Below are 14,404 nucleotides of genomic sequence, written 5' to 3'. Positions count from 1 at the left end.
ACCCTGAGGAGACCCAGAGCTGGGGGTCTGATGCCAGCCCGGCTCCACAGTGGCCATTGCTCCCATCTCTCCAAGTTTTTAGTTCTGCCTCCACCTAGGAGACTCAACCCAACCTGGCTGGACCCCTCTCAGTAGACTGAGCCCAGGGTAGCAGGGAGAAGCCCCGGCTTTAGCCCTCACTGAAGAGGTGACAAGCCCCAGCCTGCACCCAGGGCCCTAGTACCACTGGGGTCAGCCACTCATGATCCTGAGGGCCATAGTGGCTCCAGGAAGCTCATACGGGAAAGGTCCATCTCAGCCCTGGAGCTGGACCCAAAAGGCCCAAAGACCAGCGCAGAGGAGGGACTGAGGACAGGGCTGTGGGGTAGACATCCGTCAGGTTTGAATAAAGCCCTATTAGCCAGGGGATGTCTATGTGGGGCTCCCAGAGAGCATCTGGCCTGATCTGTCAGTCCTGACTGCTTTCAGTAAGTGGCTGAATGAGGGGTTGTTTCTAGGCTCTGGTCAGATACAAGAAGCACACGGAGACCAGTGAGTACTATCACAATTAATAGATTTATCAACCTGGGCTCAGAACGACGGAGTGGGGGTGCGTGGGGACGAGGCTGGGAAATGACCAAAGGGCCAAAGAGAAACAGGAGAAGGCAACAACAGAGGGGGAAGGAGACAACTACGTTGTCTTCCCGAGATCAATTTTCTTCTGGATGGCTCGAGCTGAGTGGTAGATGAGCGAATCGATGAGTCCAGCCACTGGGGAGAGAGATAGAGGCTGGCACTCACCCAACACGTGGCTGGACCCCAGAGCCTCCTCACCTAACCAGCTAGGCCAGCATCTCCCCTTGGCTGCTGAGGTGCCCCTCCTTCCCCTCTGCCACAACTCCAGCAGGAAGCCCAGGCTTTATCTTCTCTGCCACACCCCAGCCCCAGCCCCAGCCAGCCTAGAGCTTCTGACCTGTGAACATGCCCCCGACGATGGCGCACACGCCCGTCAGGAAGTGTGTGAAGGACCTGGTGGAGGGACAGGGTGGGTGCCAGGGGCGGGTGTTAACAGGTACCCCTCCTCCCTGAAGCCCCAGGCCCCTCTCCGTCACCCCTGCCCTCACCTGTGCTTCTCTGTCAGCTTCACCATCATGGGTGACAGCTCATAGAGCACAAAGACTCCAGGAAGCCCCTGGTCACCCATCAGCCCATTGGCGACCTTCTCATGTCTGGTCACAGAGAACTGATTTGTCCTCAGCACCTGGGACAGGAAGGGAGTCAGGGCCAGGGCTGAGTCTGTGACCTGGCTCCCAAGTCCCCCAGCCCTATGCCTGTTCCTGCCCCTCATGTGTGGTGCCTGCACTGTGTGGGAGGGAAAACAAGGCCCCGGTTGCTAGTGAACACCTCAAGGCTTAGGGACCCCCCAGACACTCTCTCAGCCAGCCTCACCATCTCAGCTTCTCCTTGGTCACCAGCTCTTTACAGTTTACCAATCCCAGCTACATGCAGAGGGTTCTCTCAGCAGGGGTTCAGGGATGGGAAGCAACTCTCCAAGACCGCACACCACGAACTCCTGGCAAGGCCAGGCTTGACTTCCCGTCTGCCAAGATGCTGCTCCACCGGCCACAGTAGAAAGGGAAGGAGGGGACCCAGGAAGGGTGAGCTCCCAGCCCAGGCAGACCATGTGGACAGTGAGCACCAGAGGAATGGATGGAGGCAGTCTGGGCAAGTAGAAAGCACAAGTGCTCTCAAGCCTCCCGGGGCCTGCACTCTGGCTGTGGGGGTCCCATCACCTACTGCCCCTGCACGTCAGCTTGTCATCCATCAGCTGGGGAGAAGAGCAGCACCCCACTTCCCAGGTTGACAGGACTCAAGTGTTTGGCACCAGGAGGGATTTGGATACCCAAGCTCCTGCAGACTCACCTCTCCATCTACCTTCATGTACACCGTGGGCACCACCTTCACAAAGTACTGGAACATCATGGAGGCTGCAGGGAGAAGAGAGCACTGGGCATGAGTGCTGGACAGGGCTTTGGCAGCTGGGGGCCACCTTCCAGGCTGGTACCTTGGGGTGCGGTGACGTTGGTACGGTCCAGGGGGTTCACAATGCCTGGGTAGTCCTCCCCAAATGACAGGTGCCGGATATAGTGGGTCATGTTGATCTGCAAGCAACACCGACACGTGAGCCTCAAGCGCTCAAGGCCCCAACAGCCCTCACCCCATCGGAAGTTCTGTAGTGCAGCACCAGACAGGGGTACCTGGCTCTGGGGAGGGGGTGTGGGGAGATGGGGGAAGGAAGAAGAGGTCCTGCCTGGGAGATGTGACCAACACAGGCATCCCCACGCCCCACCGGGAACTCCTTTCTCCCAGAGTTCACAGCCTCTGGGCCTCCACAGTTTGAGGCTCCGGCTGCATCCAAACACAAGGCACATAAAGACTGGGCACGGACTCCGTATGGCAGGGGCCCACTTTGCCTGGGAGTCTCAGGCCAGGGAAGCCCAGCCTAGAAGTGCCCCAGATTTCCCAGCTCCGACTCCTGTCCTGCTCCAAACTTTATCAACCTCAGTCCTTAGAGGGATCTTTAAAAACCTGCAAATCTGATTATATCATGATCCTGGTTAAAGGGCCAACAGCTGGAAGCCAACAGCTTCCATCGCTCTCAGGAGGAAGACCGACTACTGCTTGACCAGAGTCCCCGCCAACCTCTCCAGCCTCACCCCCCACACCAGCCTGGGTGGGGTCTGAGAGGTGCTCCACTCTCTCCTGACTTTGCCAGGGGGTCTCTGCCCAGGACGCTCCTGTCCCCCATCCCCCACCTCTGGCCTGTGCAGATCTCAGTTCCTGACCCTCAGACCGATCCTCTGATAGAATACGGGATCTTTTTATCTGTGCCCCCTTCCCCAGTCATCCCCGTGGACACATGAAGCAGCAACCACTCCCACCCCATCCGCCTGCACGGCTTCTGGCTGGTACGTACGTTGTCGAGGCCGAAGCTCTGCAAATCATGGACTAGGAGAGAAGGGAGAATGTGTCACCGGGTGGAGCAGGACTGGCTTCCTGCCTCCCTCAGTGTCCTCGCTCGGGCCTCCTCACCCCTCCCTGAGTATGACTGCCCAGCTCCTCTTCGGCCCTTCATCCCCCCAGCCTGGCCCTGCTGAAGGGCAGCCCGTCAGGCCTGTCTTGGGCCTGTGTGCGAGTCCATGCCCTCCTCGGGCCTTAAGAACACAGACCCCATTTCCTTCCCAACATATACAGGGAGCCCTCTACGGGCATCTCCCAGGTTTCCACTCTCGCCCAGTCCCTGCTTGTACCTCAGGAGCCAAACCCTGCTGACTCTGGTCTCTCACTAAACACAGCTGATGGCCAATCACTGACAAGGCGAAGTGGGCCCTCAGAATGCTGTCCAAGCACTTTCCCTGGCCCCTTGGCCCCTACCCTCAGAGCCCTCAAAGGAAATGCCATGGGTACCCTGTACTGTCTATTCTAGAACAAGTGCTTCCTGTCCTCTGGTCCTGATCATTTCTGCTTCAAGGAACCCTACCTGAAAAGTAAGACCCCAATCCCAGGCCCGTCCAAACCTCCCCCCATCCTGGGAGGGTAGGGTGCCCCAGAAGCCGGGGCTTGGCCTCCCTGGCGGGGCAGGGCCACTTACTCTCCACAGCATGTACTGCAGCATGAGGTAGGGAAGGAGAGAGAGGGGAGGAAAAGAAAAAAGATTGAGAGCTTCACAATGAGAACTATGGAGTAAGAGACATGGTAGAAAGGAAGCCTGGAGTATTCCTGCCTCGGCAGCAGGGTGTGGAACCAGCCAACAAGCCTCCTCCTGGTCCCATCCCCAGGAGAACTCTTCCCTAGCCAGTGAATGCAGGAGCTCTTGAGGGCAGAAGTATGGTGGCCTGAGAAGAATAAAAGACTTAGAGCCAATAAGCCACTTTCCTAGCTGTGTTACCTTGGGCAAGCCACTTGCCCTCTCTGGGCTTCAGCGATCTCTACAAAGGGCTGTCCTGAGGACCAGGTAGGATCTAAGACGGAAAAGTACTTGGTGAACTTTATAATTCCTGCCTCCTCCTCCAAGCAACAAGGATGTCAGGATCTAGCTTCCAAACCTTCAATCTAGCCAGATTATCTGGCCTCAGGCAATCAGAGCTTTGTCTTTTAAACATCCTCCCAGGACACAGACCACCCCTTGCCCTGGGCTCCCTGACTCTGTCAGCAGCCCAGGTGGGGGAGCGGAGAGGCTGCTGGGGCCTGCCAGCCCACTGCCTCCTCCCGAGTGCCTCCAGGCCCCATGCCAACAGCTCCACAGTGACCATCTTCCCACAGTCCCTGTGAGACCACCCTTCTCGACCCCCTCCAGGCCCACCTCCCATCCCTGACCCACACTCTGCCTCACCGCACACACTGCCTTCCACACCAGCGGGGCTCTCCTATTACTCCTGCTCACTACAGCCCCTGGGCAGCTCAGGACTGCCGCTCATCTCTCACCCCTAGACTGCTGTCACACTGGCTCTGCAGGTCCCCTAACACCATCCCGACTCTCAGCCCTCCCATGGGCCCCACATCTCATCAGTGAAACCCCTATATTTTCAACCTCTACTCCTTACACTCACCTTGTCACCCCAACTGCAGCCTGGCCCTCTTCTCAGGGAAAGATCCTTTTCCCGGCAGCCTCCTCAGGGGTGACAAATTCTTCCCCACACTTACCCTCCTCCATGGCCTGAAGCGACGCCTTGCTCCTTAATATCACTTCCAGATCACTGTCCCTCGAGCTGCCCCCCAAATCCCCAGCTTTGCAGCTCGTGGCAAACTATACCAACTCTCCTTTCTCATTTTCATCACTTAAAGAGATCCACACAGAAGCACTTCTCCTTGGTGGCTCTAGCCTCTGGCCACAACTTTCTCCTCACAACCCCATCACCCTTCCCCACAATCTCCTCATCACCAGGCATCCTGCCTGTCCCAACTTCATTTGCCTTTCCTCCTGTCACCAGGTTTGGGCTTTCTACGCTTTTACAGCACTCCATTTTGTCTTCTTTTTCCTTCTCAAGGGTTTCACTCCAGCGACTGTCCCTCCCACTTGGAGCATGACTCTGGCTTTCTACGTAGTAGACTACTTCCATAGCATTTAATCTACGGTGACCTCACACATCTCCCTCAAGCCCAACATTTCCATCCAGCTCCAGCCCACTCACCTCCTTTTGGAGCGAACTCCACAGAAGAAAGGTGCTTACTCACCCACTCCAACTCCACAACCTGTCCCTCCTGAGCCACATAGCAGGTGCTCCCTATCACTCCATGAAAACTGCTGCCAAGGTCACAATGACCACTGTCCTGTCACACACCGAGTGGGCAACTCTTACTTGTCGTCCAGAAGCATCTGATCTGGGTTTGGAAACACCTCCATCTGAGGGCTTTCAGGACACCACCTCTTGGCTGGCATTCTCATCTGACCAGCGCTCCTACGGGTCTCAGCGGCTGCTCCCTCCCCATGCCCGCCTGCATCCTCTGACCTGCAGGCACACTGCTCAGTCCTTGGAGCTCTTCCTCTCCACCTACCCTCACCTCCAGGGCAACCTCATCCAGACAAGAGAGCAGCCTACCTCTGCAGTCAGGTCCCCTCATGTAGCACATCCTCAGAGCCCTAGGATGGCTCCGCGTCTCATGGAGGCTAAAAGTTCTTGGCCCTGGGGTGCCCTTCAGAGCACAGGGATGTGGCCCTGTTAGCTGGCTCACCTCATCACTGAGCACCAGCACCAGCTTGCTGTGCACCACCGCCCCCCCTTCTTTCTGTGCCTCCAACTTGCCAAGCCAGTTCCCAGCTCAGAGATTTGGATACATGACAGCACACTCCTACCATCCCCTAGAGCCCCTCGCCTCCGTCCTCTTTACCCTGCCTTCCTTTGGTTCATAGTACTTAATAGCACCTGAGAGTCCATATATTTCACACACTTGTTTTCAGTCTGTTTCTTTACTAGAATGTTGAGGACCAGGACTGTTTTGTTCAGAGCTGTATTGTTAGCACCCAGGCTACAAGGGGGCACACAGTGACTGCTAAATATCTAGCGAATATACAAATGAATGAAAATAAATTCCATTAGCTCATCCCTGTGGACAACCATGTGAGGGAGGTACTAGTATCTTCAGCCCCATTTTATAGGAGAAGAAACCGAGTAGGGCTCAATGGCCCCCAAATCTGATATAACTCTCAGGAAGTGGGTGAACCTGCACTCCAATCCAGCTCTGCTGACCCCAAGGCCTTCCACACAGCTCACCTGATATTGGGGGCTACCTTTGGAACAAACGCCCTCCACAGCTGGGCTTATGCTGCCCTTCAGCTCGTGCTGTCCTTCATTGACACCAGCACCCCAGGACAGAAGGACTTGCCTGTCCATTTTATAAAGTAGGAAACAAGCTCAAAAAGGTTAAGAAACTTGCTCAAAGTTTCACACAGCCGGTATGGTCTGAAACTGAACCCAGGCAGTCTGGTTCCTCAGCCTGTGCTCTTATAACTGCTGCCCCGAGCTGAGGGTCTCCTTCAGGCCAAAGACACACAACCTGGGCAGGTGAAGCAGCGCTCAAACTTGCCTGGGCTCCCAGGGTTTGAGGCTTACTCACCGTGCACGTGAGACTGCTGGAAGCTCTTCCCGGGAGCAAAGTGGAAGTTTCCAGCCACCTGTAGGGGACATTCCTGCTCATTCTCCAGCCGTCTCCTCCCTTCCCTCTCTCTCCTGAGGGCCTGAGTGGGCCCTGGGCTCACAGTGGAACAGGCCGATCCATAGTTCGGCTGGCCCTCTTCCGCCATAGTCCCTCCTGTACCTTGTTGACTTCTAAGAAGCCATATACTTGGCAGCCTTCATTCTTCTGCTCCTGCATCTTCTGGCTGAAGCCTTCTCGCCGGCACTGCTCAATAGTGTCAGGGTTCTTGAAGGCCCAGCCCCGACGGCGATAGGCCTCCCGCACATCCTCACAGGTGTTACAGCACCTGTGGAAGGGTGGGGGGCAGTGGGGGGTGGGGAGTGAGAGCGTCACAGAAGCACAGACACAGAGTTGGTACCTTGGGACATAGAGTGGTTCTGTCCGCTAGTGAAGAAGCCTCTACCAACTGCGTCCCTGACCACCAAATGTTCTCAAACTCTGTGCCCTCGGAGGGAGCAGGACTCTTAAAAATACACATTCCCGTTCCGTTTGTCATGATGAAAAGTTTTAGGACATAGCACGTGATGGTTCCACAACAGTTAAATGTAGTTAATGCCATTGAATTGTACAAGTGAAAATAGTCAAAATGGTAAGTCTTAGAAGTCACATATACTTTACCACAATGCAAAAAAATATTAAATACATATTCCCAGGCCCTACCCTAGACCTGCCTCTCAGGGACCAGGGCCCGAGGAACATAACAGCAGTGGCCATATATCAAGGGCTGAATTACCTGGGCTGGGCCTTCAAGCTCAGGGCTTTACATACACTACACGGCTCATCCTGATGTGACTGTCATGGGTGTTATCATCATCCCCCTTCACGAGAGAGGTTAATTATGTGGCTTTGCCCAAGGACACAAGGGTGGAACCCAGGCATCTGGACTCTAGAGACCACCTGTGAACCAGAGTGGGGACTTCAGCCTCATTCCCTGCTGTGGCCTCATGCAGGGCCTGGCCACAGAGCCCCAGCTATTTGCACGAGGATCAGTGACTGAGGTGCGCACCCCATCCCTGTTAAGCACTTGGTCCAACTTCTTCCCCAGCTGTAGTCTGACACAGGCTGAGGATGGTTGACACACAGCACCCCCAACCCGGCCCCCCAGGGTCTGGCTCACTTGATGTCTTCTGTCTCGGCACCGTAGCAGCTCTCACAGCGATCAGGGTTCAAGGAGTCAGGGTCAAACACCTTTACCTCGACTTTCCCGAGCTCTAAGGGGAGGGCAGAGGTAGGGGCATCAGCTCGGAGCAGAAAGAGTGAAATCCGCACCCCTGATCCCTGCACAGGCCCTTTGGCCTGTGGCTTGGGAATAATAAAAGCCATAGTAATAGCTAATATTGGGGCATCTAGGTGGCTCAGTTGGTTAAGCAACTGCTTTTGCCTCCTGGGATTAAGCCCTGTGTCAGGCTTCCTGCTCAGAGGGGAGTCTGTTTCTCCCTCTCCCTTGCTCCTCCCCCTCACTTCGCTTTCAAAAAAATAAAATCTTAAAAAAAAATAGCTAATATTTATATGGTGCACACTATGTGTCATTCACTAAGCACTTCCACACATATATTATTTCCTTAAATAAGTACTAGTCATGAAACAGTAACAGCAAATGCTAAATGTTAGCTGACTATAGGTTGCTGTGCACAGAATGTCTCCTTTCACCCAGACGCAGACCCTATGAAGCTGGGGATTATCATCTGCATTATACTTGCAAAGGTACAGAGGCTCAGAGACAAGAAGTGGCTTTGTGACACAATAAGTGGCAGATTTCAGACCCAGTTCCGAAGCGTATGCCTTTAGCTACCTCTTGGTGGTGCTCCTCAGACCTCTCCACACCAACCCCCTGCCAGTAACTACATCCTCACTGCAGATTTCAATATTCAATACCCTGACATCCTGACTTCCAACCGTCATTGTATCTTGTCATCTCATTATCATCCCCCTTCATTTCCACACACACACAGCTAGACCTTGTTATTTCCAATGACTGCAAACCTTCTACAATTCAATTTCAAGGATCCCAATCTCCAACTACTTACCCTTATTTTCCCAGCTCACTATCTCCAGTACCCAGAAACCAATTCTTTGACAACAGTGACACTATCACACCCGCATGCCCTCAATTCCCTCCTTATTTAAATTCCATGGTCCAGGGATCCCTGGGTGGCGCAGCGGTTTGGCGCCTGCCTTTGGCCCAGGGCGCGATCCTGGAGACCCGGGATCGAATCCCACGTCGGGCTCCCGGTGCATGGAGCCTGCTTCTCCCTCTGCCTCTCTCTCTCTCTCTCTCTGTGACTATCATAAATAAATAAAGAAAAAAATATTAAAAAAAAAAATTCCATGGTCCAAATGGGGAATGGACTATCTCTCTTCAATAGATGCTGCTGGGAAAACTGGATATTCATATGCAAAAAATGAAAATGGACCCCTATCTTACACAACTCACAAAAATTAACTTGAAATGATTAAAGACTTAAATGTAAGACTTGATACTGTAAAACTCCTAAAAGAAAATAAGGAAAAGGGATCCCTGGGTGGCGCAGCGGTTTAGCGCCTGCCTTTGGCCCAGGGCACGATCCTGGAGACCCGGGATCGAATCCCACATCAGGCTCCCGGCGCATGGAGCCTGCTTCTCCCTCTGCCTGTGTCTCTGCCTCTCTCTCCTCTCTCTCTCTCTCTCTGTGACTATCATAAAAAAATAAAAATTTAAAAAAAAAAAAAAAAAAAAAAAAGAAAATAAGGAAAAGAGCTCCTTGACATTGGTCTTGGCAATAATTTTTTGGTTATGACACCAAAAGTACAGATAACAAAAGCAAAAATAAACAAATGGAACTACATCAAAATGAAAAGGTTCTGCACATCAAAAGAAACAGTTAACAAAATGACAAGGCAACCAATGGAATACAAGAAAATATTCACAAATGATATATCTGATAAGGGGTTAACATCCAAAATATATAAGGAACTCCTACAGCTCAATAGCAAAACAAACAAACATGCAAGCAACCTAATTTAAAACGGGCAAAGGACCTGAATAGTCATTTTTCAAAAGAACATATACAAATGGCCAACAGATGAATGGAAAGGAGCTCTACATCATTAATCATCAGAGAAATGCAAATCAAAACCATAAGATACCACCCCGTTAGAATGGCTATTATAATAAATAAATAAATAAATAAATGAATAAATAAATAAATAAATAAATAAATAAATAAATAAATAAATAAATAAATAAATAAAACAAGAAGTAAGGGATGCCTGGGTGGCTCAGTATTGAACGTCTGCCTTCGGCTCAGGGCGTGATCCCAGGATCCAGGATCCAGTCCCACACTGGGCTCCCTGCAGGGAGCCTGCTTCTCCCTCTGCGTGTCTCTCATGAATAAATAAATAAATCTTCAAAAATAAATTTTTTTAACTTAAAAAAAAAAGAAATAATTAGTATTAGGGTGCCTGGCTGGCTCATTCAGTAGAAAATGTGATTCTTGATCTTGGGATTGTAAATTTGAGCCCCACATTAGGTATGGAGCCTACTTAAAAAAAAAACAAAAAACAAAAGATATAACTAGTATTGACAAAGATGTGGAGAAATGGGAACCCTTGTGCACTGTTGGTAGGAATGTAAATTGGTGCAGCCACTATGGAAAACAGTACAGAAGTTCCTTGAAAAATTAAAAAGAGAACTACCATATGTTCTAGCAATCTCACTTCTGGGTATGTATCTCCCACCCCCCCCCCCAAAAAAAATCCTATCTCACATAGGTATCTGCAGTCCCATGTTCTTTGCAGCATTATTTACAACACCCAAGACATGGAAACAATCTAAGTGTCCATCAGCAGATGAACAGATAAAGAAAATGTGTATACACACATAATGGAGTATCATTCAGCCATTAAAAAGAAGGAAATCCTGTTATTTGCAACAACATGGATAAACCTTGAGGACATACGCTAAGTGAAATAAAACAGAAAAAGACAACTTTATGCTGTCACTTATACGTGGATTCTAAAAAAGCCTAATTCATAGAAACCGAGAATAGAATGGTAGTTGCCAGGGGCTGGGAGGTAGGGGCTGGGATATGTTGGTCAAAGTGTACAAACTTCCAGTTATAAGATGAAATAAATTCTAGGATGCAATGTACAGGATGGTGACTATAGTTAACGATACTTTATTGTATACTTGAAAGTTGCTAAGAGAATAAATCTTAAATGTTCTCACCACACACAAAAAAAAGGTTAACTATGTGAAGTGATGGATGCGTCGGCTAACCATATTGTGGTAATCATTTCATAATATATATGTAATCGGATCATCACATGGTACACTTTAAATTTACAGTGTTACGTTTTTTTCTTTTTTTAAGTAGGCTCCAATGGGGCCTGAACCCATGACCCTGAGATCAAGACCTGAGCTGAGATCAAGAGTAGGACACTTAACCAACTGAGCCAGCCAGGTGCCCTCACAATGTTATATTTCAATTATATCTTGACAAAGCTGGATAATAAATTCCATGGTCCACTACTCTAATTCTTCTCTTGCACATAACCAGAACCCATCTGTTCCTCTCTCTGTGTTGTACAACCCTAGCAAAACCCAAGCCCTAGTTAAATTCAATTCTGTGCCTACTTGCCTGTGCCTCCCTTAAGACTGCCTAGCAATCTTACTTGATTTCGCTAATCAGCTCACTTGCCCATTCTCTGGGATGACTAATTTGTATCTTTTCCTCTCATCTTAGGCTTCCAAAATCCCTTTCCCTTTCTTCATTCTTAGCTAATGATCTTGCTCTCAATTTCCATGAAGAACAGAGAAGCAAGAGAACCCATTTCATCTCCCCACCAAATCCACTATGCCACCTGCATTCTCTGCCACCCCCCACACTTTCTCTGCTCTCTCTTATGGCAAAACTCCTGAAAGCGTTGTTTTTCCTCAATGTCTCTATTTCCTTTTCTGTTCTTTGATCAGATTTTCATCCTTAACAGTATCAAAACTATTCTTTTTAAAGTCTCCACTGGCCTCCATGTTGCCAATCACAATGGTCAAGTCTTACTCCTTTTACTGGACTATCAGTGGTTTTTGACAGTTGCTTACCCTCTCTTCTCGAAACTCTTCCTCCACTTGGCTTTTGCAACATCTCTTGGTTCTCTTCTACCTTAATGGCTCTTAATCTTCCTTCCTGGATCCTCATTTCCTGACTTCTAAATATTGGAGGAGCTCAGGGTACAGTCTCTAGACCTCTCCTCTACTTACATTTACTCCCTATGTTTTCTCTTTTAGTCCAATGGCTTTAAATACCATCTGCATGCTGATAACTCCTATATTTATTTCTCCAGCCTTTCTCTAACGTCTAGACTGGTACATCTAACTGCCTCCTTAACATCGTAAGGGTATAAAATGGGCATCCCTAACTTAATATGCCTCAAACATGAAATCTACCCCCAAATTCTCGTCCTTCCCTGTGGGACCAGTTCCCAAGAAGTCCCCAGTGACCACCACCTCCTGGTATTCACATCCTTATGTAGCCCTACCTCCCATAATGAATAGGGCTGATCTGTGTAACCATTTGTGTATTGCAGAAATGATGGTGTCCAACTTCTAAGGTCACAAAAGAAGCTGTGATTTCTACTTTGTGCTCTCCCAGATCACATACAAAAGTAGAAGCCAGATGCCATGTTGTGAGGACATGCAAGTAGCTCTTCCTAGAGGTGCATGTGGTGAAGGCACTGAGGCATCTTGCCAATAGCCTTATGCATGAGCTCCCTTAGAAGCAGATCCTCCAGCCTTAGTCAAGCCTGCAAGATGACTGTAGCTCCAACAGCTTGATTGCAATCTCATGAGAGACCCTAAGCCAGAACCATCCAACCATATCACTTTTGAATTCCTAATCCACAGAAACTGAAAAAACAAATGTTTGTCCTATTAAGCCACTAATTTTGAGGGTAATTTGTTACACAGTAGCAGATATATAATACAACAAATTGTCTTTTTCTTCTCTGGTCATGCAAGTCAATCATTTGTTCAGGCCAAAAACCTTGGAATCAACCTTGACTCTGCTCTCTTATGCACAATATCCAATCCTACAGCAAATTTTCTGGTTTTACTGGTGTTCAAAATATATCTGTGAATAAACAACTGATAAAGCTCACAAAATAGCAATCCCTAAGGTATGAGAAATCATAGCTTTGAGGAGGGTTTTGCTATGGTGGGAAGCTGAGTTAATATAGGTGTTGTGCGGCCACCTAGAAGCAGGAAAGGAACCTAGGGTAAAGAGCCACTCTATACCAGGCATCATACATATATGACTTCATTTGATCTGGTAATTCAATGTGGTGGGTAGTATGGTTTATCACCACTTTACAGCTGAGGCCATAGACTGTAAGAGACAAAATTACATCTGAATTCAGGCAATCTAACTCAAGAATGTAAATTTAACCTGAAGGCATCCTGCATTCCAAAGGGGAAGAGCATTGAGGACTGAATTCAGCTAACGGATGGGGAAGCAAACACCCAGAGAAATGTGGGTCCATCTAGATGAGTTCTGCCAAGGCAAGAGCACATAAGACCCAACCTCAACCTTCTGTTACTCAACTGTGATGGGTAGGGACTGGAGACTGCTGAAGATGATAGCCAACTAGAGTACTCTACTCAATATACAGAGGCCAGAAGCTTGGATTTCAGGCCACTCTGATTCTTAATAACTGGGGTACCCTAAGCAAGCCACTTGACTTTCTGGGTCTTAGCCGCTTCATCTGTCAGTTGGTCGGCCACATCCCAGAAGGAAGGGCTTGGACATGACCAGCTCTGAGATCTAAGATCTGGCCTCCTCCCCACAGTTACCATGACGCTCGGCCTCTGAGCTCACGGGGATGCCATCCTTATCTAGCCGTTGCTTAAACAGGTTGTGTTCCACATCCAGCTGCTGTTCCCCAGCCACATCCATGGCATCGATGCTCAGATCTGGAAGCAGGAAGTCAGGGTAAGGTACTGGGAACCTTGGGGCAAGGGGGGAATCTGGGTTTTGGAGGGTAAGGGGATGCTGGGACTGTCTTGGGGCACCAATGGATTAGGGGAAGGAGGTTGTCCAGGGGTCGGGTCCAGAACCCAAGCTGGAGCTGTGCAGCTGGAAGCCCACCTGAGGACTTGCAACTCCCACCCCTGGTGGGTACTCACAGGCACAGGGCATGTGCGGAAAAAACACGTCGATGTTGATTTTCAGTTTATCTCCCCGTGACTTGTCCACGTAGAGTTCAGGATGCACCTGGAGCAGCACTACTTCAGTAAAACTTGGCCCCATGCTTCTCCTTCCCTACTCTCCTCCCTAAAATGCCAAGCCCCGCCCACGCACTAGCCCCGCCCCTTACCTCAGTGGTGAGGTAATACTGCAGCTCGGACAGAAACAGTAGCAGCATGAGAAGGCCACTGACAATGGTCACTGCAGGGAAGGGAGCGAGGGTCAGAAGGGCCTCTGCTCACTCTCTCGAGCCCCCCCATAGGCCGAGCTGGGGCCGGGAGTCCCGGCCAGCCTCTCGGACACCTCTGTCCCCGCGACCCCGGCCCCGCCGCGGCCTACCCGTGGCGCCCCCGCAGGTCTTGACCCGGAAGTCCTCCAGAGTCTTGGGGTAGGCATCGAACTGCTTGAGCTTCCCCAGCGCCTCCATGGGGACCAGCCGGAAAGGGGACGCCAGCCGGCCCGCCCCTGCAGCCTCCTGCTTCCGGCCCGGAGCTGGAGCCACGCCCCCCGTC

At 50.4% G+C, this 14,404-nt stretch overlaps 1 protein-coding gene across 2 annotated transcripts; it reads right to left on the bottom strand.

The window, feature by feature from the left end:
• Window positions 1–536: 536 nt before the first annotated feature.
• ERGIC3 (ERGIC and golgi 3) lies at window positions 537–14,401 on the bottom strand. 2 transcript variants are annotated; one of them, XM_077872912.1, is made up of 14 exons: window positions 14,232–14,401; window positions 14,023–14,093; window positions 13,832–13,919; window positions 13,499–13,618; window positions 7,793–7,886; window positions 6,796–6,961; window positions 6,595–6,652; window positions 3,632–3,646; window positions 2,957–2,988; window positions 2,045–2,141; window positions 1,903–1,967; window positions 1,104–1,240; window positions 953–1,008; window positions 537–750 (listed from the first exon to the last, which is right to left on the bottom strand). In XM_077872912.1, the coding sequence occupies exons 1-14, from the start codon at window positions 14,317–14,319 to the stop codon at window positions 671–673; spliced, it is 1,167 nt and encodes a 388-aa protein (XP_077729038.1). In that variant the 5' UTR covers window positions 14,320–14,401; the 3' UTR covers window positions 537–670. The 2 variants fall into 2 exon arrangements, with proteins under 2 accessions (XP_077729038.1, XP_077729039.1); XM_077872913.1 differs by lacking the exon at window positions 3,632–3,646 and having other exon boundaries at window positions 14,232–14,400.
• Between the last annotated feature and the right edge of the window lie 3 nt (window positions 14,402–14,404).

The sequence above is a fragment of the Canis aureus genome, chromosome 26 (genome assembly GCF_053574225.1).
Source record: "Canis aureus isolate CA01 chromosome 26, VMU_Caureus_v.1.0, whole genome shotgun sequence".
In the NCBI taxonomy this organism is placed as follows: Eukaryota; Metazoa; Chordata; class Mammalia; order Carnivora; family Canidae; genus Canis; species Canis aureus.
Note: the sequence above shows the minus strand (reverse complement) of the source record. Positions and strands in the feature narration are given on the sequence as shown.